A 23406-nucleotide genomic window follows, 5' to 3' on the forward strand; every position below is an offset into this window, starting at 1 on the left:
TTTTTTGCCATACACAATAACTTCCTCCAGAGTTTCAGGAGGAAACCCATGCAAACACTGGGAGAACATGCAAACGCCACACAAAAACGACCTGGAGCTTCAACTGAGAATCAAACCCAGGTTGCTACCCACCGAGCCATCGTGCTGTTCTAAATTCTGTGATAGAATTTCAGATACAACTTCATATGAATTGTTTCCTAATTGTTTACCCTTCAGTTTCAGCACCTTTTTTTTAGCACTGCATGATGCGCCGTCCACTAACATTAATGCAGAAATCCTCCGTAACCGTGGGAAACATGCAGATAATCCTACACCGAAAGCCCTACATGGCTGATGCCAGGGAAAACTACAGAATGCTCAGCTCTTATTTATTTGATTGGTGAAGCAGTAACCACCGCAAAATGACTCATGGAGGTATGATGCAAAGGAAAACCCAGAACACAATCGCTCACTCATAGAGGGGTTTTGATCTTAAACTGTGGATGAAATTAGCTAGATGTTTATCGGTAAGGGAACGTTAAAGTGGAGAACACACTGGTGTAACCTTGCAGCCAACACGCTCATAAACTGTGGTTTTAGGAAGATGAATGAATAACTGGATGGTCTGCTGGAATTTCTATGGGCAAAGCACACACAGCACGGTAAAGTACACACCAGAAGCACTAGATTTTGGCACAATGATCCACAAGCACACGTCCTTAGAGCACAGCAGTAGTGCTCTAACTAAGAAAGCACTACATCAATTGTCACAAGACTTCAAAAAGAGGTTCGTGCCGCTCAGGTGGTGCAGAGGTAAAAACACGCGCTGTTCACCAGAGCCGAGATCTCAAATACATCGTACCGAATCTCGGCTCTGCCTACCGGCTGAGGCTGAGCGGCCACATGAACAACGATTGGCCTGTTGTTCAGATAGGGGTGGGATAAAGCCGGGTGGGGACTCTCTCTCAGACTAGTGCGATTACGACCTCTGCTGGCTGGTTGGTGGCGCCTGCACGGAGATGGGAAAGGAGTGAGGTAGAGGGTGTGGCTCTCCGTACACAGCGCTGTACTGCACTGCACTCGTCAAGTGTAGGTGATAAGATGTTCGATTGCTGTGCACGTGTCGGAGGGGGCGTGGAGCAGCCTCGTCCTCCCCAATCAGGAGCAGGGACCAGCATTAGTAAGAGGATGATTGATGGGCAGAAATTGGATGCGCTAAAGTGGAAAAAAAAGGGGAAGAAAAGAAAAGAGGTTCGTGGGCTATGACAAAATTTTGTAACTGCAATGCTAGGTGGCGCTACCACATGCAAGATAATGTTACACAAACAAAGACTATTTGATTGACATGAAATACGGCATAGTGCTTCTGTGTCATACACTATATTGCCAAACATATTCACTTACCCATCCAAATCCTTGAATTCAGGTGTTCCAATCACTTTCATGGCCACAGGTGTATAAAACCAAGCACCTCGGCATGCAGACTGCTTCTACAAACATTTGTGAGAGAATGGGGATCGAACCCAGGACCTTCTTGCTGTGAGGCGACAATGCTACCCACTTAGCCACCGTGCCGCCCAATAAACTATTGTGTGTGTATATAATAACATTTCCACTCAGATAAAGAACACTGAGGTATGCTGACTAGTGGGTAGAGCTTTGGGTTATCAACTGAAAGGTTAAGAGTTGGAATCCCAGCTCTGCCATGCAGCCACTGTTGGGCCCTTGAGCAAAATCCTTAACCCTCTCAGCTCCAGGGGCACCATACAAAGGCTGACCCTGCGCTCTGACCTCAGCTTCCAAACAAGCTGGGATATGCGGGAAAAGAATTTAGTTGTACTGTACGTGTATACGTATATATTGGCAAATGAAGACATTCTATTCTATAATCACCTAGCGAGCAGCCAATCAACTGCAATCGTATCCAGATTGCTAAAATATTTAATTTATTATTTATTCACCATGGTTTTACTCGTTTTCCTGCCAGAAACCTGTGGTTTATTTTCATCTGCATCCAAGATCATTTGGAAAATTCTTTTCAACAACTCGTAAATGAGCAGCAAAATCCTGGCTGCTGTTAGTCGTGGTTTGACATTTATAAGAATTAAATGAGCTTTGTTTTTTAAATCTATGATATTTTTAAATCTAGTCATTTAGTTTATGGAAGAATGTACCTGGTGTTGCCATTAACGTTCATAATTGACTTTACTACATCATCTCTGTCCTCTTAAATCTTTCATTCTTTCAGTGGAAAACACTTTGCCATGAGTTCAGCTCTTTTCCTTATTCAGACAAACACAGTGCCAAGCTGTAAAAGGGGGAGAAAAAAATTTAAAAGCTCAAAATTATGAAAGGAGAATTTAAGAGAGCTCTGCAGGCTGAGCTTTCGCTCTTAAAACCATTAGCGTAATAAGACGTTCACTCATTTGCGTTTTGACTTCTTAATAGTTTCTGCTTCTGTCGGTGAGGTTCAAACACGACAGTGACATGCTGCAATGCTTAATATTTATAAATATTTAGTATCATAGATATGTATGTACACCAATCAGCCAAAACATTAAAACCACCTCCTTGTTTCTACACTCACTGTCCATTTTATCAGCTCTACTTACCATATAGAAGCACTTTGAAGTTCTACAAAGTTTCTCTACATGCTTTGTTAGCCCCCTTTCATGCTGTTCTTCAATGGTCAGGACCCCCACAGGACCACCACAGAGCAGGTATTATTTAGGTGGTGGATCATTCTCAGCACTGCAGTGACACTGACATGGTGGTGATGTGTTAGTGTGTGTTGTGCTGGTATGAGTGGATCAGACACAGCAGCGCTGATGGAGGTTTTAAACACCTCACTGTCACTGCTGAACTGAGAATAGTCCACCAACCAAAAATATCCATCCAACAGCGCCCTATGGGCAGCGACTTCTGACCACTGATGAAGGTCTAGAAGATGACCGACTCAAACAGCAGCAATAGATGAACAAGGTGGACCAACTAGGTAGGAGTGTCTAATAGAGTGGACAGTGAGTGGACACGGTATTTAAAAACTCCAGCAGCGTTCCTGTGTCTGATCCACTCATACCAGCATGACACACACTAACACACCACCACCATGTCAGTGTCAGTGCAGTGCTGAGAATGATCCACCACCCAAATAATACCTGCTCTGTAGTGGTTCTGTGGGGGTCCTGACCATTGAAGAACAGGGTGAAAGCAGGCTAAAAAAGGTATGTAGAGAAACAGATGGACTACAGTCAGTAGTAAGTGGAGAGTAAGTGAATGATACACATACACACAGTAAGTGAAAAAACATGGAGGTGGTTTTAATGTTATGGCTGATCAGTATATATATACAGCGTATCACAAAAGTGAGTACACCCCTCACATTTTTGCAAATATTTCATTATATCTTTTCATGGGACAACAGTATAGACATGAAACTTGGATATAACTTAGAGTAGTCAGTGTACAACTTGTATAGCAGTGTAGATTTACTGTCTTCTGAAAATAACTCAACACACAGCCATTAATGTCTAAATAGCTGGCAACATAAGTGAGTACACCCCACAGTGAACATGTCCAAATTGTGCCCAAATGTGTCGTTGTCCCTCCCTGGTGTCATGTGTCAAGGTCCCAGGTGTAAATGGGGAGCAGGGCTGTTAAATTTGGTGTTTTGGGTACAATTCTCTCATACTGGCCACTGGATATTCAACATGGCACCTCATGGCAAAGAACTCTCTGAGGATGTGAGAAATAGAATTGTTGCTCTCCACAAAGATGGCCTGGGCTATAAGAAGATTGATAACACCCTGAAACTGAGCTACAGCATGGTGGCCAAGGTCATACAGCGGTTTTCCAGGACAGGTTCCACTCGGAACAGGCTTCGCCAGGGTCGATCAAAGAAGTTGAGTCCACGTGTTCGGCGTCATATCCAGAGGTTGGCTTTAAAAAATAGACACATGAGTGCTGCCAGCATTACTGCAGAGGTTGAAGACGTGGGAGGTCAGCCTGTCAGTGCTCAGACCATACGCCGCACACTGCATCAACTCGGTCTGCATGGTCGTCATCCCAGAAGGAAGCTGACGCACAAGAAAGCCAGCAAACAGTTTGCTGAAGACAAGCAGTCCAAGAACATGGATTACTGGAATGCCCTGTGGTCTGACGAGACCAAGATAAACTTGTTTGGCTCAGATGGTGTCCAGCATGTGTGGTGGCGCCCTGGTGAGAAGTACCAAGACAAATGTATCTTGCCTACAGTCAAGCCTGGTGGTGGTAGCATCATGGTCTTGGGCTGCATGAGTGTTGCTGGCACTGGGGAGCTGCAGTTCATTGAGGGAAACATGAATTCCAACATGTACTGTGACATTCTGAAACAGAGCATGATCCCCTCCCTTCGAAAACTGAACTCATGGCAGTTTTCCAACAGGATAACGACCCCAAACACAACCTCCAAGATGACAACTGCCTTGCTGAGGAAGCTGAAGGTAAAGGTGATGGACTAAACCCAATTGAGCACCTGTGGCGCATCCTCAAGTGGAAGGTGGAGGAGTTCAAGGTGTCTAACATCCACCAGCTCCGTGATGTCATCATGGAGGAGTGGAAGAGGATTCCAGTAGCAACCTGTGCAGCTCTGGTGAATTCCATGCCCAGGAGGGTTAAGGCAGTGCTGGATAATAATGGTGGTCACACAAAATATTGACACTTTGGGCACAATTTGGACATGTTCACTGTGGGGTGTACTCACTTATGTTGCCAGCTATTTAGACATTAATGGCTGTGTGTTGAGTTATTTTCAGAAGACAGTAAATCTACACTGCTATACAAGTTGTACACTGACTACTCTAAGTTATATCCAAGTTTTATTTCTATAGTGTTGTCCCATGAAAATATATAATAAAATATTTGCAGAAATGTGAGGGGTGTACTCACTTTTGTGATACACTGTACATATCTATCTATCTATCTATCTATCTATCTATCTATCTATCTATCTATCTATCTATCTATCATTATTATTAAGCTCAACTCACTCAGTGTTTCCTCACTTAGGGCTGGGGGTTAAGTGGTGCAAGCAAGAGGTTGTACAACAATCATGCGAATTAGAAAAAAAAGGCTCTCTTTTAGATTTTCATGTGCCACATTAAAAATAACTGGGCATCTTTCATATTGCTTCTGTACATTTGACCTCCTCCTGGTGTAGGTATGATGAGAGAAACGCTTTGTTTCTGGCTGGAGCATAATCATGCTGGTCTGATTGCTGCTTTAGTCTGGTTCTAGATACAAACAGATGCTGTGTTGTGTCTCTGAGAGATATCTTTGGCAGAGCCGCCTCTCCTCCTCCAGAGAAAATGATACACTCTTTAGGAGAACTACATTTTTTGGTCTAAAACATGTAGCCCTCCCAAAAACCTCCACCCATCCCGCACTGTGATGTTCATCTATTTGTGTGCATGGTGAGGCCACTTAGGGCTGCAGCATAAGCAGAAGGCATCTCTACCTCCTAACCAAAAAAAAGAAGACATTTCTATTGTTATTCACCAAAACAGACGCTGCCTAATTACAGGTTACGATTGCTTGGATAAGCTTATCGAGCCACTTTGAGAGAACAATATATCACTTATATAAACTGCTGGGTCTGTTAGCGCTGGATTACTCCGAGAGCCTTCTCTGCTTGGGTAACTGTTATACAGTAAGGGCGTGTTCACATGAGAAGCGGAAAAAGCGCTTTTGCGTCGGCTGTGCCGTTGTTTCCTGTGGAGTGTGGCACACTTTTGCCATGTTCATCTGATTGAACTTTGACCAAGTTTGCCACTGACCTTTTCAAAGCGCCTTCAATGAGACAAACTGTTTGATATGACGCGGTAAAAGCGACTCAGGCGGTACGAACAACTCTTATCATGAACAATGCTTAACGTGACTTATCAACATGAATTTCATTAGTGGAGAGAATTTATGAGCAGTAATAATTAAGAGGAATTCAGTGTTCCCGTGTCGTTCTTTTAATACATTAAGTCGCATTAAGCTTTTTTTAACGATAAGCGGTTTAGACTCTCTCGGAAAAACTGATTCTCACAATTTCTCAGAACCCCGAGCTGTAACACAAGTTTAAAAGTGAAACAGTGAGGAAAATCCAGCTGAACACAGATACATGTGGAGCTTTCAGAGTGGATTCGATGGCGTCTCTAGGTAAGTGCTCATGAATCCACAGTACAAAAGAGACTAGGCATGTATTGGAGCAAAAAGAAAACCAGTGCTTCCCTAACTTAACAATTCAGATAGGTGTTCACATACTTTTGGCTATATAGTGAATTTACCCTGTGTAAGGTTGGTTAGATCTGACAGGGATGTCTGGCATCAGAATTAAGGTCAGACAGTGGAAAAGCCAGAGTGGACAGATCCGAGGCCGTCCTTCCCACTAACCCACTAATGTTAATACTCAGTGGCATTAGGGGAACATGAAGAGGGAAACTGGGGGTGGGGGTTGGTGGGGGGAGGGGGGCTTGCTCCATGATATAAATGGTCTAAACTGACATCATATACAAATGCTTTTCTGTCATGGCACCTACCGAGTTCCCAAGATAAGATAAAGAGTGCCGGCATGTGCACCAGCAGAAAACCGGACCACATCGAACCCAGCATTACGTTTCCAACCGAGAGGCCAGGAAAGTCTGTGAGTAAACAAACCATGATAAATAGAAACAATTCCACCTGGTGTAGGTGACTCTGTGCCAATCATCTGTGCCTCCATGCCCCTTCTTCCAGCCATATTTGGGAAGGCAGAAGGACATTAGTCCATACCTGAGCCACGCCATCGATCTCCACAATATGTGAGCTTGTTAGTTACAACTACACCAAACAGTGACTAAACAGTTTTAATCTCAGCTGAACTGTGGAGATTGATGACGTGGCTCCGGTATAAAAATAATGTCCTTCTGCCTTCCCAAACATGGCTGGAAAAGGGGGCATGGAGGCACAGATGATTGACGTGTCACTTCCAGGTGGACGTTTTTCTATTTATCATGGTTTGGACACATGAGCATGTGTCAGAGGGGGCGTGTTGTGGTTCATAGGGTTGTGCAAGCAGCAACAGATTCACAGTCGAGAACTGGAAATGACTAAATTGCCAAAGAAATAGGGAAAATTAACAAAAGACAAAAAAAGAAGACTACTGTTCTATAATATTGGTTGTAAATTGACCCTGGTGGTCCTACCTGGCTCCAGTGACGTCCACTCCAACCATCAGCTGTCCGTTGAGCGACAGCAACTCATCCCGCAGCTTAATGTCGCCGCAGCAGGCCGCCGGGCTCCTCTTTTTCACCTCGGTAACCCATATGCACCCTACATCCAACACAGGACCCTTGTCGCTCTTCCGGCGCCGGCGCCTTACCTTCTTCTTCCCCTCTGGATCCCCGAAGATGGGAATGTTACCGAAGCTGAGACCGAACTCCGGCTCGTCTTCGGCGGCTTTGCTCATCCACACCGCCCTCAACTCTACGTCCGCTTCCTCTTTGATTCCGCCATTGCAGGTGCGGCTTTCGCAGTCCGTGAAGTTCAGCTGGATGTACTCGACCAGCTTGCGGACCGCGGCGAGGCACGGAGCGTTGTCGCCCGCATTCGTCCGACACTCATCCTCCTGGTCCTGCTCCTGGTCCCTGGCGTGAACCTGCAGCCAGCTCTCAAGTAGAGGAAGGTGGCTCAGTGCGTTCTCTTGGGTAATGGGCATCCTGGCTGCTGATGCTGGGCCTGCCTGGGCCTCCCCTGCATGATGGGTGAAATTCTTCCCCCCTTTCAGTTCTAGTGCTCGGATCAGATGTGTAAAAGCGGGCTCGTCTCCATCTAAGCCAGGCTGGCTGGGTAGATGTGCGGGCCCTGTGAGTTCAGAGGTCCAGTCCTGGCATTCCGACGTACACTTGACCTACACAGAGCCATGATGTCATCCAGAGAATGGAGCAGGAGGCTTTTTACGCTACAGAACGAGCCATTAGTCAGTCAGCTCGGGTCATTCCAAATCCAATTTCCAGCGCTGCAAAAGCAAGCGATATTGGAGCAATGTAACTACGGAGCTTCGATCCTGACTTTAAGGCGCCACAGGATTTGACCTACGGAGGAGAAAGAATTATTAATTAAATGCTTTTACATCACACAATACCCCTGACTACAGTAAAATCAGTATTACACATGACATTAAGAGGACCACAGAATAGCTCAAGTCCACTCAAACCTCCAACAGAGGTGAAATGCAGACCTACTGATTGAAATGCAGGAACACCACAAACAGGGCGGCAATCCATCAAGATGCCTCGACCCCACCCCACCCCCCAACAGCAGCACCGCCACCGCCAATCAAGTCTGTGTGTAGATGACCCCCTTTCATAGTACCACTGGGGATTTGCACCCTGGATGCCAGCAGTATGAAGTGGGTGTGAAGGATTTGTCATTATTAAGTTTTGTTCCTGTTTGGACCAAATTATGGAGCTGGCCTTTTTTTTTTTTTTTTTTTTAATTATCTATTTTTTCCCCCAATTTTTATCCCTATTCTAGCCGTGTCCAATTACCCTGATTGCGTCCTCTATACTGATTCGACCCTTTTGCCGCTGACTGAGGACGCCACTCAACTGACTTGCACCCCCTCCGGCACGCAATCAGTACAGCCTGCATTTTTCACCCGCACGAGCCGAGTTCATACACCGAGAGACACTGCGCACGGAGGGTCACACCCCCCTCAATGTTATTCCTCAGCCCTGTGCAGGCGCCGTCAGTCAGCCAGCAAGGGCCGCAGTTGTACCAGTTATGAGGACCTATGCTCCGACTCTACCCCTAAGCCCCTGAACAACAGCCATACGTTGTTCATACTGCCGCCCAACCCAGTCGGAAAGGCAGAGCTGAGTTTCGATACGATGCATCTAGAAACCCAACTCGATACTTTACCGCTGCGCCACCTGAGCGGCTTGAGCTGGCCTTCTTGATAAGTTTATTAATTCTGTTTGTGTCTGTTGTTCAAGCATCCTCACTCCAGCAAACCACTCCAAAGAAGAACACTGACCACCACAGACTGAGCACCACAAAAGGTGCACAAAAGGGGCCTGCTGACATTAAAAGATCTGAGCATCTGAGATCTTTTGTAAACTGTATCTATATGTCTGGACCAGTCCAGCTTGCTGTCCAGCTAAACTCCAAGGTACCTGTAGCTGGGTACAAGTTCCAGAACTGTTCCCTGAATGGTAACTGGCTCTGGATCTATCGCTATTTACACTATATTGCCAAAAGTATTCACTCACCCATCCAAATCATTGAATTAAGGTGTTCCAATCATGTCCATGGCCACAGGTGTATAAAACCAAGCACCTAGGCATGCAGACTGCTTGTGCAAACATTTGTGAAAGAATGAGTCGCTCTCAGGAGCTCAGTGAATTCCAGCATGGTACCGTAATAGGATGCCACCTGTGCAGTCGTGAAATTTCCTCACTACTAAATATTACACAGTCGACTGTCAGTGGTATTATAACAGTGAAAGCGATTGGGAACGACAGCAAAATCAGCCACAAGTGTTAGGCAACGTAAAATGACAGAGCGGGTCAGTGGATGCTGAGGCACATAGTGAGCAGAGTCAATCGCTACAGACCTCCAAACTTCATGTGGCCTTCAGATTAGCTCAAGAACAGTGTGTAGAGAACTTCATTTAATGGGTTTCCATGGTTGAGCAGCTGCATCACCAAGCGCAATGCAAAGCGCCACTGGACTCTAGAGCAGTGGAGACGTGTTCTCTGGAGTGACGAATCACGCTTCTCTGTCCGTTTCTCTGTTTGGTGGAGGGGGGATTATGGTGTGGGGATGTTTTTCAGGAGTTGGGCTCAGCTTCTTAGTTCCAGTGAAAGGAACTCTTAATGCTTCAGCATACCAACAGATTTTGGACAATTTCATGCTCCCAACTTTCTGGGAACAGTTTGGGGATGCCCCCTTTGTGTTCCAACATGACTGCGCACCAGTTGAATGAGTGAGTTTGGTGTGAAAGAACTTGACTGGCCTGCACAGAGTCCTGACCTCAACCTGACAGAACACCTTTGGGATGAATTAGAGCGGAGACTGTGAGCCAGGCCTTCTCGTCCAACATCAGTGTCTTGACCTCACAAATGCGCTTCTGGAAGAATGGTCAAAAATTCCCATAAACACACTCCTAAACCTTGTGGAAAGCCTTCCCAGAAGAGTTGAAGCTGTTATAGCTGCAAATGATGGGCCGACATCATATTAAATCCTATGGATTAAGAATGGGACGTCACTCAAGTTCATATGCGTGTGAAGGCAGACGAGCGAATACTTTTGGCAGTATAGTGTATGTCTTCAGGGCTGTTTACATGTAAATATGACCGGCACAGAATCAGTTATATGAGACTTATCGGCCGATTCCAGTTAGCGACTGATCGATCGATGCATCTCAGGTTCCCTCTCTTGGGGAATCTTCACCCATACTTCTCATCTTTCATGCTGCAAACTGCTTTCCCACCAATCCCACCACAGATCTTCTATATAAATATAAATCTGGACACTGGGAAGGTCACTCCAGGATATTCTAGGACTGATTCCTTCCATCTTTGGTTGTTTGGGATCACTGTCCTGCTGAGGAGTCCAATTATTACCAAGGTTCAATTTCACCACAGTAGGCAGAACATTCCTTTTCAGAACGCCTTGGTATTTCTGTGAATTTATGATGCCAGTCATGTGGTCAAGACTGCCACTTCCTGCACATCATCACTGACCCACTTTTAAGTTTGACTGTAGGGATAGTGTTCTTCTGGTCATTAGCCTTTTCTTTCCTGTATCGAACAGACTGCAGCTTTGTAGGGTTTGTAAAAGAGCTTACATCAGGCGTCCAAGGTGGCGCAGCGGGATATTCCGCTAGCACACCAGCGCCGAGATTCTGAACTCCCCTGTTCTGAACTCCACCGGTAAACGCAGTGTAAGGACCCTGATTGGCAGATAGAGGTGCTTACATAGATAGAAGAGCTTACATAAAGTAACGGGGATTATAAAACGGAGTTATAGTTCCGGTCCTAAAATCTGATTGGCTGAGCTGCGTTCGAAGTCGTTGTAAAATCCCCGATAAACGCACACCTATGACCGCCTCACATCATTCCATATTAATACGCCACTGAAAAGAAAACGTGAATGTTATGTTCGCCCTCATGTTGCCTAGCAACACTGTTAACGAACTACGTGATTTCGCGGAAGAATGCTTTCTGTAAATGTTTTTGTAAATAAAAACATTTATAAATTGAACATTGTTGTATTTTATTATATTTTATGTTGACCGCCGTTTTATAAAAGCAATAAGCCACTCGAGACCGTGCGTTACTGCTATGATTTTATCACGGGGAAAGACGTTTTAGGGTTTAGGGTAATAAAATCGCAGTAACGCACGGTCTCTCGTGGCTTATTGCTTTAATTTACACAGTATGAAGAGTATGAAGTATTTAAACCCCACATGCTAATGCTTGAGTGCTGCTACGCAGGACAAACACACCTATCAAAAGCTCTGCAAAACAATCCCGAACTGTTGTAACTCTCTGCTTTCCACTTCGACATCTTGGACATTTTGACTAACCGATTGCTAACTGAATTGTCATAGGATTACTAGTTTAACAGACTTTTTTTGTGCTTAGTGTGCTGACAATGTCTGATGTATGTGTTTATGTATTGAGTGCATTTTGAGTCCCTTTGGGGATTCCATAATCAATGGAAAAGTGTGCTTCTCTACACACGTGATCATCTCTCTGTAGTCTGTGCTGCGCCTTAAAAGAACAAGCCAGTGAAGTGTTATGCTCCGGATAGTTTGTCTAGGTACAGTTTATTTCTGTCTTTATGAACTCAGCAAACTCTAAAGACGCTCGGTTACACTATGACCACCTCGTAGTGCAAATTAAGCAGTAAACATGAGGCACTTGAACTCTACGTGAATGAAAAACATTAAATTGTTTTTGAATTTCACAGCAAATTGTATATTACATGGGAAAAGGCTAATTTCATGGTCCGTGACGAGATTTTCGCTGCCGTGAAATAGATAGGGCCTTAGGTATAAAGACTCTTTTATTTAAACCACATACGCTAAATGCTTAACTGCTGCTATGCAGGACAAACACACCTGTATCAAAAACTCTATGCTGGCAAACTGGATGTAAAGATGATTTTAAGGGTTATGATCACTGTATACACACCGATCAGCCATAACATTAAAACCACCTCCTTGTTTCTACACTCACTGTCCATTTTATCAGCTCCACTTACCATATAGAAGCACTTTGAAGTTCTACAATTACTGACTGTAGTCCATCTATGTCTCTGCATGCTTTTTTAACCTGCCTTCACCATGTTCTTCAATGGTCAGGACCCCCACAGGACCACCACAGAGCAGGTATTATTTGGGTGGTGGATCATTCTCAGCACTGCAGTGACATGGTGGTGGTGTGTTAGTGTGTGTTGTGCTGGTATAAGTGGATCAGACACAGCAGCGCTGCTGGAGTTTTTACACACCTCACTGTCAGTGCTGGACTAAGAATAGTCCACCAACCAAAAATATCCAGCCAACAGTGCACCGTGGGCAGCATCCTGTGACCACTGATGAAGGTCTAGAAGATGACCAACTCAAACAGCAGCAATAGATGAGCGATCGTCTCTGACTTTACATCTACAAGGTGGACCAACTTGGTAGGAGTGTCTAATGGAGTGGACAGTGAGTGGACACGGTATTTAAAAACTCCAGCAGCACTGCTGTGTCTTATCCACTCATACCAGCACAACACACACTAACACACCACCACCATGTCATTGTAACTGCAGTGCTGAGAATGATCCACCACCCAAATAATACCTACTCTGTGGTGGTCCTTACCATTGAAGAACAGGGTGAAAGGAGGTTAAAAAAGCATGTAGAGAAACAGATGGACTACAGTCAGTAATTGTAGAACTACAAAGTGCTTCTATATGGTAAGTGGAGCTGATAAAATGAACAGTGAGTGTAGAAACAAGGAGGTGGTTTTAATGTTATGGCTGATCGGTGTAGATTTTAACTCTTAAACTTTAACTTATTTAAACAGGTGAGTATGTCAAGGGATTTTACTTGTTTTCACCTAGCATGCTGGCAGCTGTCCTGGGAGTTGAAGGACCAGCTGAGCTAGAAGTTACTAAGTTACCTGTAATTGGGCAAGGCTAATTCCAGAGAGAATTTTAGGAGCGCACCTCAGCTATTTCAGGACCTGGCTGGGGTGCAGACTCAGACTAGCAGTGCTACAATCGAAAAGCATTTTAGATTTGTTATTCTAAGTTTGTAGGTTTCAATTAAGTCCAAGTTCAAGCCCCACCATCGCCAAGTTGCCAACGTTGAGCCATTGAGCAAGGTCCTTAACCTCTAATCGCTTACATTGATAACTGTAAGTCGCTTTGGATAAAAGCATCTGCTAAATGCTTTAAATATAAATCACCAACACTGCATCACAGCTTCCTGGCCTTGAGTCAGTTTGTTTAACCACAACTCAGCTATCCTGCAACGCAGTTCCAGTTTTGATTTATAGCTCCTCAGAACTGTGTCCCAAAATTCCTCCTGGAGTATTTCAGTCGACTCTTCCTGTGCTTCTTGGTCGAGATTGGTGTGCGGTCTGGAGTCTGGCCTTGAAGTCCCTGGTTGTTTGAAACCTCCAGTCAAAACATCTAGTGGTGTCTCTGGGAATGCTTAAGGTCATGGGGATCATCTTATAATCGCCCTGTCGCCCTTTTGGTGCAATGAAATGACCTCCTCTTGTTTTTCAGCATGGCTGCAACACACCTTTAAACACGAAGTCTCAATGGTTTAATCATGTTGTAACCCAAATTGTGGTCACACAGATGGGAAGAACATTTACAGAGAAAGGACCTGGACCGTTCCACCTAGGAACCGAACCCAGTACTCTCTCGCTGTGACGTAACAGTGCTACCCACCCGAGTCAAATCAGCTCCTATTCACAGCTCTAACTTGTATTATGCAACACTTACAAAAAGGTGAAGTACAATGCTGACAGGACTGGATCAAAATGAGGTTACATTTACTTAAAACTACCATGATTTGCCTTCAGTTAACTGCACTATACAACTATACACTGATCAGCCATAACATTAAAACCACCTCCTTGTTTCTACACTCACTGTCCATTTTATTAGCTCCACTTACCATATAGAAGCACTTTGTAGTTCTACAATTACTGACTGTAGTCCATCTATGTCTCTGCATGCTTTGTTAGCCCCCTTTCATGCTGTTCTTCAATGGTCAGGACCCCCTACAGAGCAGGTATTATTTGGGTGGTGGATCATTCTCAGCACTGCAGTGACACTGACATGGTGGTGGTGTGTTAGTGTGTGTTGTGCTGGTATGAGTGGATCAGACACAGCAGCGCTAATGAAGTTTTTACACCTCACTGTCACTGCTGGACTGAGAATAGTCCACCAACCAAAAACATCCAGCCAACAGCACCCCATGTGCAGCGTCCTGTGACCACTGATGAAGGTCTAAAAGATGACCAACTCAAACAGCAGTAATAGATGAGCGATCGTCTCTGACTTTACATCTACAAGGTGGACCAACTAGGTAGGAGTGTCTAATAGAGTGGACAGTGAGTGGACACGGATCATACCCTTGATTGCTCATCGTGTTCAGCTCATTGTGTAAGTCGCTTTGGATAAAAGCTGCTGCTAAATGCTGAAAATGTAAATGTAAATGTAAATACCAGCACAACACACACTAACACACCACCACCATGCCAGTGTCACTGCAGTGCTGAGAATGATCCACCACCTAAATAATACCTGCTCTGTAGTGGTCCTGTGGGGGCCCTGACCATTGAAGAACAGAGTGAAAGCAGGCTAAAAGGTAGTCAGTATTTGTAGAACTACAAAGTGCTCCTATATGGTAAGTAGAGCTGATAAAATAAGTGTAGAAACAAGGACGTGGTTTTAATGTTATGGTTGATCAGTGTATAAGGCATGATTTAAAATACCAAAACCTACATGATAACAGCTGGTGGTGTTATATGAACCAGTTGTGGCCTGGAAACAGAGGAAGTAGAAGTCAATTAAAGTACTCAGTAAAAAAGTGTGTGTGTGTGTAAGAGGAGAGAAAATCAAAGGACAGGCTTTGAAACGGCATCAGCTGCTAGGGTCATCAACATTGATATTCTACACTGCTAAAAGATACAGCTCTCAATTTTACACAGTAAAAATATTACCCTAATATTTTTTCAGAACAGTTGTAATGCCAGTTGAAAATAAAACTGATACCAAAACCTTCCAAACAGCACAAGATAAAAGTAACAAAGTGGACCACAGGGTGGTTCAAAATCTTAAACCAGTTAAGTGCTTTATAAACAGTTTTGCTTTTCCCGGTTGGCTGAGATATGTTAATGCTCTTACCGCTCGCTAAAATACTTCACCATGCATGCTGGTTGCCAAATAATAACGTTGCATTTAAAATGTGCGTGTAACAGTTTTCTTGAGCCCCATGCTCTACCCCCACAAGGTCCCACAAGGTGTGCTACGTCCACATGTCACCACTACGTAGTCGATATTCTTCCTATGGCTGGCTCAAACCTTTGATAGGATGAGTGTGTTTGGGTAATGTGAAAAATTTGGGTATACACTGATCAGCCATAACATTAAAACCAGCTCCTTGTTTCTACACTCACTGTCCATTATATCAGCTCCACTTACCATATAGAAGCACTTTGTAGTTCTACAATTACTGACTGTAGTCCATATGTTTCTCTGCATGCTTTGTTACCCCCCCTTCACTCTGTTCTTCAATGGTCAGGACCCCCACAGGACCACCACAGAGCAGGTTATTATTAGGTGGTGGATGATTCTCAGCACTGCAGTGACACTGACATGGTGGTGGTGTGTTAGTGTGTGTTGTGCTGGTATGAGTGGATCAGACACAGCAGTGCTGCTGGAGTTTTTAAATACCGTGTCCACTCACTGTCCACTCTATTAGACACTCCTACCTAGTTGGTCCACCTTGTAGATGTAAAGTCAGAGATGATCGCTCATCTATTGCTGCTGTTTGAGTTGGTCATCTTCTAGACCTTCATCAGTGGTTACAGGACGCTGCCCACGGGGCGCTGTTGGCTATATATTTTTGGTTGGTGGACTATTTTCAGTCCAGCAGTGACAGTGAGGTGTTTAAAAACTCGATCAGTGCTGATGTGTCTGATCCACTCATACAACACATAGCACAACACACACTAACACACCACCACCATGTCAGTGTCACTGCAGTGCTGAGAATGATCCACCACCTAAATAATACCTGCTCTGTGGTGGTCCTGTGGGGGTCCTGACCATTGAAGAACAGCATGAAAGGGGGCTAACAAAGCATGTAGAGAAACAGATGGACTACAGTCAGTAATTGTAGAACTACAAAGTGCTTCTATATGGTAAGTGGAGCTGATAAAATGGACAGTGAGTGTAGAAACAAGGAGGTGGTTTTAATGTTATGGTTGATCGGTGTATAGTTAGTTACCCATATAGATCATTGTTTAGTAATTATATTTCACACTTCTACTACGCTAGCCCACAACACCTAAAATCTGCATTAGAACCTCACTGTGCTATCGGCCGGCCAGGCGTCTACACAGACATGATGTCTGGGAATGGGGATGGTTGGTGCCCTGTCCAGGGTATTCCTGCTCTGCACCCAAAATTTCCTAGAGGAAGCAGCCCAGGCACAACCCTGACCCTGAAGTAAAAGTGGCTGATAAAAATGAAATGAAATAAACAATAGCGGCGCCCAGGTGGCAACGCAGGATATTCCGCTAGCACACCAGCGCTGAGATTCTGAACTCCTCGGTTCAAGGGCACCATCTAGTGGGCATAATTGGCAGTGCCTGCAGCAGACATGTTTCTGTTAGGGCGGGATGACCGGACTATAAGGATGGGGTCTTCAAACACTGTGTAAGGACCCTAATTCCGCTTAGGGCTGCGCGCGGGTCGGAGGAGACGTGAGCAGCAATATACCCACCTCGACTGCAATCAGGGATCCTCCAGCAGCGGAAGGCTGTTCCATTGATTAATTGGGACATACACATGTCCTATTTATTATTGTGGGCAAAAAATTTTGATTTACACTAGAAGTATTAATTAGAGCGTGTTGATTTATGCAGGTCATGGCTGCCAGTAGTCATATTCCAATATCCAAAAAATACTGCTACAGTGGAATGTTACTGGAAAGTGGTGGATGTGACAAGAAGTGGGTTGATTACACTATATGACCTCCAAATCCTAGCTGATTTAGACCAGTTCCTATGTTCTAGCCCAGGGGTCACCAACCTTTTCGAAACAGAGGGCTACTTTAGGGGTACTGAGTAAGCCGAAGGGCTACTTGTAGGATACAAACTTCCTGAATACCATAAAGTTGCATGGTTCACCTTTAATGGTAATATTATGATTAATAATAATAATAATTTATATACATATATGTAAAGAGACTGTCTGATCACATGTTAATCATTCCTCACAATAATTATTAACAATGATTTACCATGGCAGAAAACATATATTTAAACATGTAACATTATTTATTTCTGTTAATCTCAATCAGTTTCAATATTTGTTATCACATCTCTGATATTTTTGTAAATATTATTCGACAGTTCTGTATGAATGAGCACATTAGTAGCATTTTGATCAAAATCACACCTTTTTTCACAAATGATCACTTCTGTAGCATTTTTAAGGAAATCATTAACAGTCACATCTTCAGATCAAGTCCCGTTTGTACAAATCATGTCCCGTTTGTACTTATCACTACCTTTGTAACGTTTTAGAACAAATCATGAACTCTGTCCAATGTTTGTACAAATAATCAGTTAAGTAAGATTTTTAAGATTTTTAAAAAGCTACGATTCAAATGGACGTTTTCGTGACACGTACTGACTGAAGCCTCTCTCCACATTGTGCCGCTCTCTGCCGTCGCCCCGTGAATGAAACACACTTTTCCTCCCAACTGTTGTAAAAAAAATTAAGTTTTCTTTAGCTTTTCTGACATTTTTATTATTATTTTTTCATGGTAAAACCGCATCTCGCTCCTCATCGTAGCTGCGCATGCGTAGCTTGCTCGTCTCAGCGTTATGCGCACGATATAAGACCAGACAAGATCAGAGCTCATATAAACAAACATTTCTGTTTTTAAAATGTTATATTAGTATTGTCATTTTCAAATCTACATCAATGCAAGTGTTATTGATTCAAAAAGAACAGCAACACAAATACAATTTTTAGACGGAGCTCTATAGGTACTAGTGCTATTTTAGAACATGCCCTGCGGGCGACTCACACGTGGTCCCTGCGGGCGACCAGGTGCCCACGGGCACCGGGTTGGTGACCCCTGTTCTAGCCACTATCCTACAAGTTCACTGATGTGAGTATAGAGGGTGGTTATTTTCTTTCATTCTTATCACATTCACAGAGCTTCTATGTGAGACTTGTTTCCACCACAATATGTAATATTTAATATATACTTCTGGAGCTTTGTACTGACTCAGGTGAGTAAATAAGAGAAAGCAAAGTGCACTAGGTGAGAACACTAAGGTGCACTAGTCAATCTGGACACTAGGGTTTTGCAGTATGACGGCAGACGTGGATAAAATAATTCAATTCATCATCAGACGTCTCTAACACCAAAGTGCGTGTTTGTTTGTTTATTTATTAGGATTTTAACGGCATGTTTTACACCCTTCGATTACATCCATGACAGAAACGATTTCGTCAGTTCACAAGGTTATATCAAACACACTCATGGACAGTTTTGCATCCCCAATTCACCTCATTTGCACGTCTTTGGATTGTGGGAGGAAACCGGAGCTCCCGGAGGAAAGGTGGAAAGGACCCGGACCACCCCACCTGGGGCTCAAACCCAGGACCTTCTTGCTGTGAGTCGACAGTGCTACTCACTGAACCACCCTACCGCCCCAAAAGTGCTTTGGTGCAATGTTTTACACCCTTTGGTTACATCCACGACAGAAATGGATTCATCAGTTCACAAGGTTATATCATGGACTGCATCCCCAATTTAGTATCTCCAATTTACCTCACTTGCACGTCTTTGGACTGTGGGAGGAAACCGGAGCCCCCGGAGGAAACCCACACAGACACGGGGAGAACATGCAAACTCCACACAGAAAGGACCCGGACCGCCCCACCTGGGGATCGAACACAGGACCTTCTTGCTGTGATTCGACAGTGCAACCCACTGAACCACCCTGCCTCCCCCAAAGTGCTTGTAATAAAACAAAAACAATAGCATGCCCCATACCATGATTACCATCTCACTGTAGTCCTGATCTACACTGACCTACACGTCCTAAATACGTATTTTAATTAGTGAGTGCGAGCATTTTGGCCACACCCTTTAAGAGTCATGCATTATCCTTAGACAAACACTGGCAGCAGCAGAACAGACCAATTTAAAATGCTCAGAGAATTTTGCGTGGCACTACAGACACGCCACATTTTCAACATTTCACATTTCTGCCCTCTTTGGCCAGACACACGGTCTATTTTTAACCCAGTTTGGCTGTGGCCGATACTGGATGTGGTTTGACATGCAGACTAAAGGATAAAGGAAAAACTGATGAGTTGTGATGAGTTGTCGGAACGATCTCCGATGAAGCTGCCAGATGACTGATTTGGCCTAAAAAGATGAGGGATTTCAGCCTTTAGCCGGGTTAACAGAAAGTGCTCTTATTTAGAGAGAGAAATAATCAACTTAACATTATACACTGATCAGTCATAACATTAAAACCACCACCTTGTTTCTACACTTACTGTCCATTTTATCAGCTCCACTTACCATATACAGGGGTTGGACAAAATAACTGAAACACCTGGTTTTAGACCACAATAATTTATTAGTATGGTGTAGGGCCTCCTTTTGCGGCCAATACAGCGTCAATTCGTCTTGGAAATGACATATACAAGTCTGCACAGTGGTCAGAGGGATTTTAAGCCATTCTTCTTGCAGGATAGTGGCCAGGTCACTACGTGATGCTGGTGGAGGAAAACGTTTCCTGACTCGCTTCTCCAAAACACCCCAAAGTGGCTCAATAATATTTAGATCTGGTGACTGTGCAGGCCATGGGAGATGTTCAACTTCACTTTCATATTCATCAAACCAATCTTTCACCAGTCTTGCTGTGTGTATTGGTGCATTGTCATCCTGATACACGGCACCACCATTGGATGCACATGGTCCTCCAGAATGGTTCGGTAGTCCTTGGCAGTGACGCGCACATCTAGCACAAGTATTGGGCCAAGGGAATGCCATGATATGGCAGCCCAAACCATCACTGATCCACCCCCATGCTTCACTCTGGGCATGCAACAGTCTGGGTGGTACGCTTCTTTGGGGCTTCTCCACACCGTAACTCTCCCGGATGTGGGGAAAACAGTAAAGGTGGACTCATCAGAGAACAATACATGTTTCACATTGTCCACAGCCCAAGATTTGCGCTCCTTGCACCATTAAAACCGATGTTTGGCATTGGCACGAGTGACCAAAGGTTTGGCTATAGCAGCCCGGCCGTGTATATTGACCCTGTGGAGCTCCCGACGGACAGTTCTGGTGGAAACAGGAGAGTTGAGGTGCACATTTAATTCTGCCGTGATTTGGGCAGCCGTGGTTTTATGTTTTTTGGATACAATCCGGGTTAGCACCCGAACATCCCTTTCAGACAGCTTCCTCTTGCGTCCACAGTTAATCCTGTTGGATGTGGTTTGTCCTTCTTGGTGGTATGCTGACATTACCCTGGATATCGTGGCTCTTGATACATCACAAAGACTTGCTGTCTTGGTCACAGATGCGCCAGCAAGACATGCACCAACAATTTGTCCTCTTTTGAACTCTGGTATGTCACCCATAATGTTGTGTGCATTGCAATATTTTGAGCAAAACTGTGCTCTTACCCTGCTAATTGAACCTTCACACTCTGCTCTTACTGGTGCAATGTGCAATTAATGAAGATTTGGCCACCAGACTGGTCCAATTTAGCCATGAAACCTCCCACACTAAAATGACAGGTGTTTCAGTTATTTTGTCCAACCCCTGTAGAAGCACTTTGTAGTTCTACAATAACTGACTGTAGTCCATCTGTTTCTCTACATACCTTTTTAACCTCCTTTTTCTCTGTTCTTCAATGGTCAGGACCCCCACAGGACCTCCACAGAGTAGGTATTATTTAGGTGGTGGATCATTCTCAGCACTGCAGTGAGAAGTGGTGACAAGGTTGCCAGATGGTACAAACTGTGTTATGTCGGAGAAAAGCTCAGTATTAGCTGCTAATGCTATTGATACAGATGGCACAGACACAGACTGAGGACAATCCGCTCTGTTCAAGGGTGTTAATGCAGTGGGGTAAACTGAAACCCCCAAGGTTTTCCACATGGAGGGATTGGGAGCAGATGGAAGGCCAGACTAGATTAGTGTCAGCCAAAGACGATTGAAGCTTTGGTACCAATGATAACCTCTTACGTCTAGTAATACAGTACTTTAAGGTTAGGGTTAGGGTACTCTAACAGTCTGAAAAACACTGTTCTGAGGGCAAGGCCAAAACAGAATAAAATTTACAGGAAATCACGCACATGGACAATTCAAGGTAGATAATCTTCATATTGGGATTTTTTAGAGACCAGAAGAAACAAGAATACTGAGACAAATACGCAAGTTAAAATCACATCTAAATCACTGGAGCTGTATGCCGAGGTGTTAGAAGCAGGAAAAATGGGCGAGCGTAAGGATTTGAGTGAGTTTGGCAAGGGCCGAATTGTGATGGCTAGACGACTGGGTCAGAACATCTTTAAAACTGCAGCTGTTGTGGGGTGTTCCCCATCTGCAGTGGTCAGTATCTATCAAAAGTGGCCCAAGGAAAAAACAGAGGTAAACCGGCGACAGGGTCATGGGCGGCCAAGGCTCATTGATGCACGTCGGGAGTGAAGGATGGCCCGTGTGGTCCGATCCAACAGACGAGCTACTGTAGCTCAAATTGCTGAAGGATTTAATGCTGGTTCTGATTGAAACACAGTGCATCACAGTTTGTGGTGTATGGGGCAGCAAAAGGGGGAACAGCACAGTAATAGGAAGGTGGTCATAATGTTATGTCTGATCGATGTACATACATATGATAAATACAGGCTTTCTTCTTCTTACTAAGTAGCTCATGCAAACTCAGATTGTTTCCCATAATCTTTTAAGTGAAGTGCAGTCAAATCCAATAATCGCATTAATGTCATAATCTGATTTTATACCCTAATCTGACTATGGTGTGCAGGTCAGAGCGCTCAGTGCGTGTTCTAATCAGTCACAGAAAAAGCACTGTTGCAGAAATCATTTAAGCCATAAAGACTGCCTTGATTTATGTGTCTTTAGCTGGTACGATCAATTTTGCTAGCAATATTCTTATGAAAGTCTGAACACAGAACAGAACACAGAAGAGTTACTGACAGTTATATTATAAGATTGCTTAATCAGGAGGGCGATAAGTTGGTGCAGCGCTAAAACCTCTGCTCTGCTACCTGCAGAACTATGCGGACATAATTGGCTTGTCTGTCAGTGGGGATTGACGGCTTATCGACAGTGAGACGAGGAATGATGGAGATCGGTGCGTGAGTCTCCGTACCCGATACAGATCAAGTCAAGTCAAGTCAAATTTATTTGCATAGCGCTTTTTACAATGGGCATTGGCTCAAAGTAAACTTTACAGAATCCAGGACCAACAGACCAAAAAACCCTGTTGAGCAAGCCGAGGGCGACAGTGGCAAGGATTAACTCCCTTATAATAACAGGAAGAAACCTTGAGAGGAACCAGACTCAGCAGTGACCTCCATCCTCTTTGGGTGAGATCTCCATATGAATGCACCTCCTTCGGGTGAAAAGAAGCGGTGGGCTAATGCACACACGTAAGAGGGGGCGTGTTTTAGCCATGGCTGTGTTCGGTCAAGACCGGAGGTCTGTAGTAAATTAGGATTGGGCGGTATTGCCGATTTTCATACCGTCATACCGTCTTCAGGAAATACCGCGGTATACGGTATTACCGCGGGGGGGCACAAACTTTACAGTGTACACACTTGAGTGTAATTACAATATTTCAATGTTTTATTATAAAAAGATTTAACAATCTGAACGTCAAACATTGCTTATCTTGTCTGATCTATAATAAATATGAATAAGTATAAATGCATGTGTATCAATTACACTTTAACACAAACATTAACACATAACATTTTGGCATAGTAATCTCTCTCTGCCCACACAAAACAGAATAATAGCAGCTACACACTTCAATATATTTCAAAAGTTAACTGCTTAGTTTATAGTTACAGATATTTCTTAAAAGTGTATGAACGTGTACGATTAGTTATGCCTGT

General features: G+C 44.1%; 1 protein-coding gene across 2 annotated transcripts in view; it reads right to left on the reverse strand.

The window, feature by feature from the left end:
• Nucleotides 1-8069, reverse strand: part of pdzd2 (PDZ domain containing 2) — a 112681-nt gene extending 104612 nt beyond the window's left edge. For both annotated transcript variants that reach the window (XM_063017505.1, XM_063017506.1), the window contains exon 1: nt 7188-8069. In XM_063017505.1, the coding sequence (XP_062873575.1) occupies nt 7188-7699 (512 nt within the window). In that variant the 5' untranslated portion in view covers nt 7700-8069. The remainder of the gene's footprint in view (nt 1-7187) is intronic.
• Nucleotides 8070-23406: the final 15337 nt, after the last annotated feature.

The sequence above is a fragment of the Trichomycterus rosablanca genome, chromosome 21, assembly GCF_030014385.1.
Source record: "Trichomycterus rosablanca isolate fTriRos1 chromosome 21, fTriRos1.hap1, whole genome shotgun sequence".
NCBI lineage: Eukaryota > Metazoa > Chordata > Actinopteri > Siluriformes > Trichomycteridae > Trichomycterus > Trichomycterus rosablanca.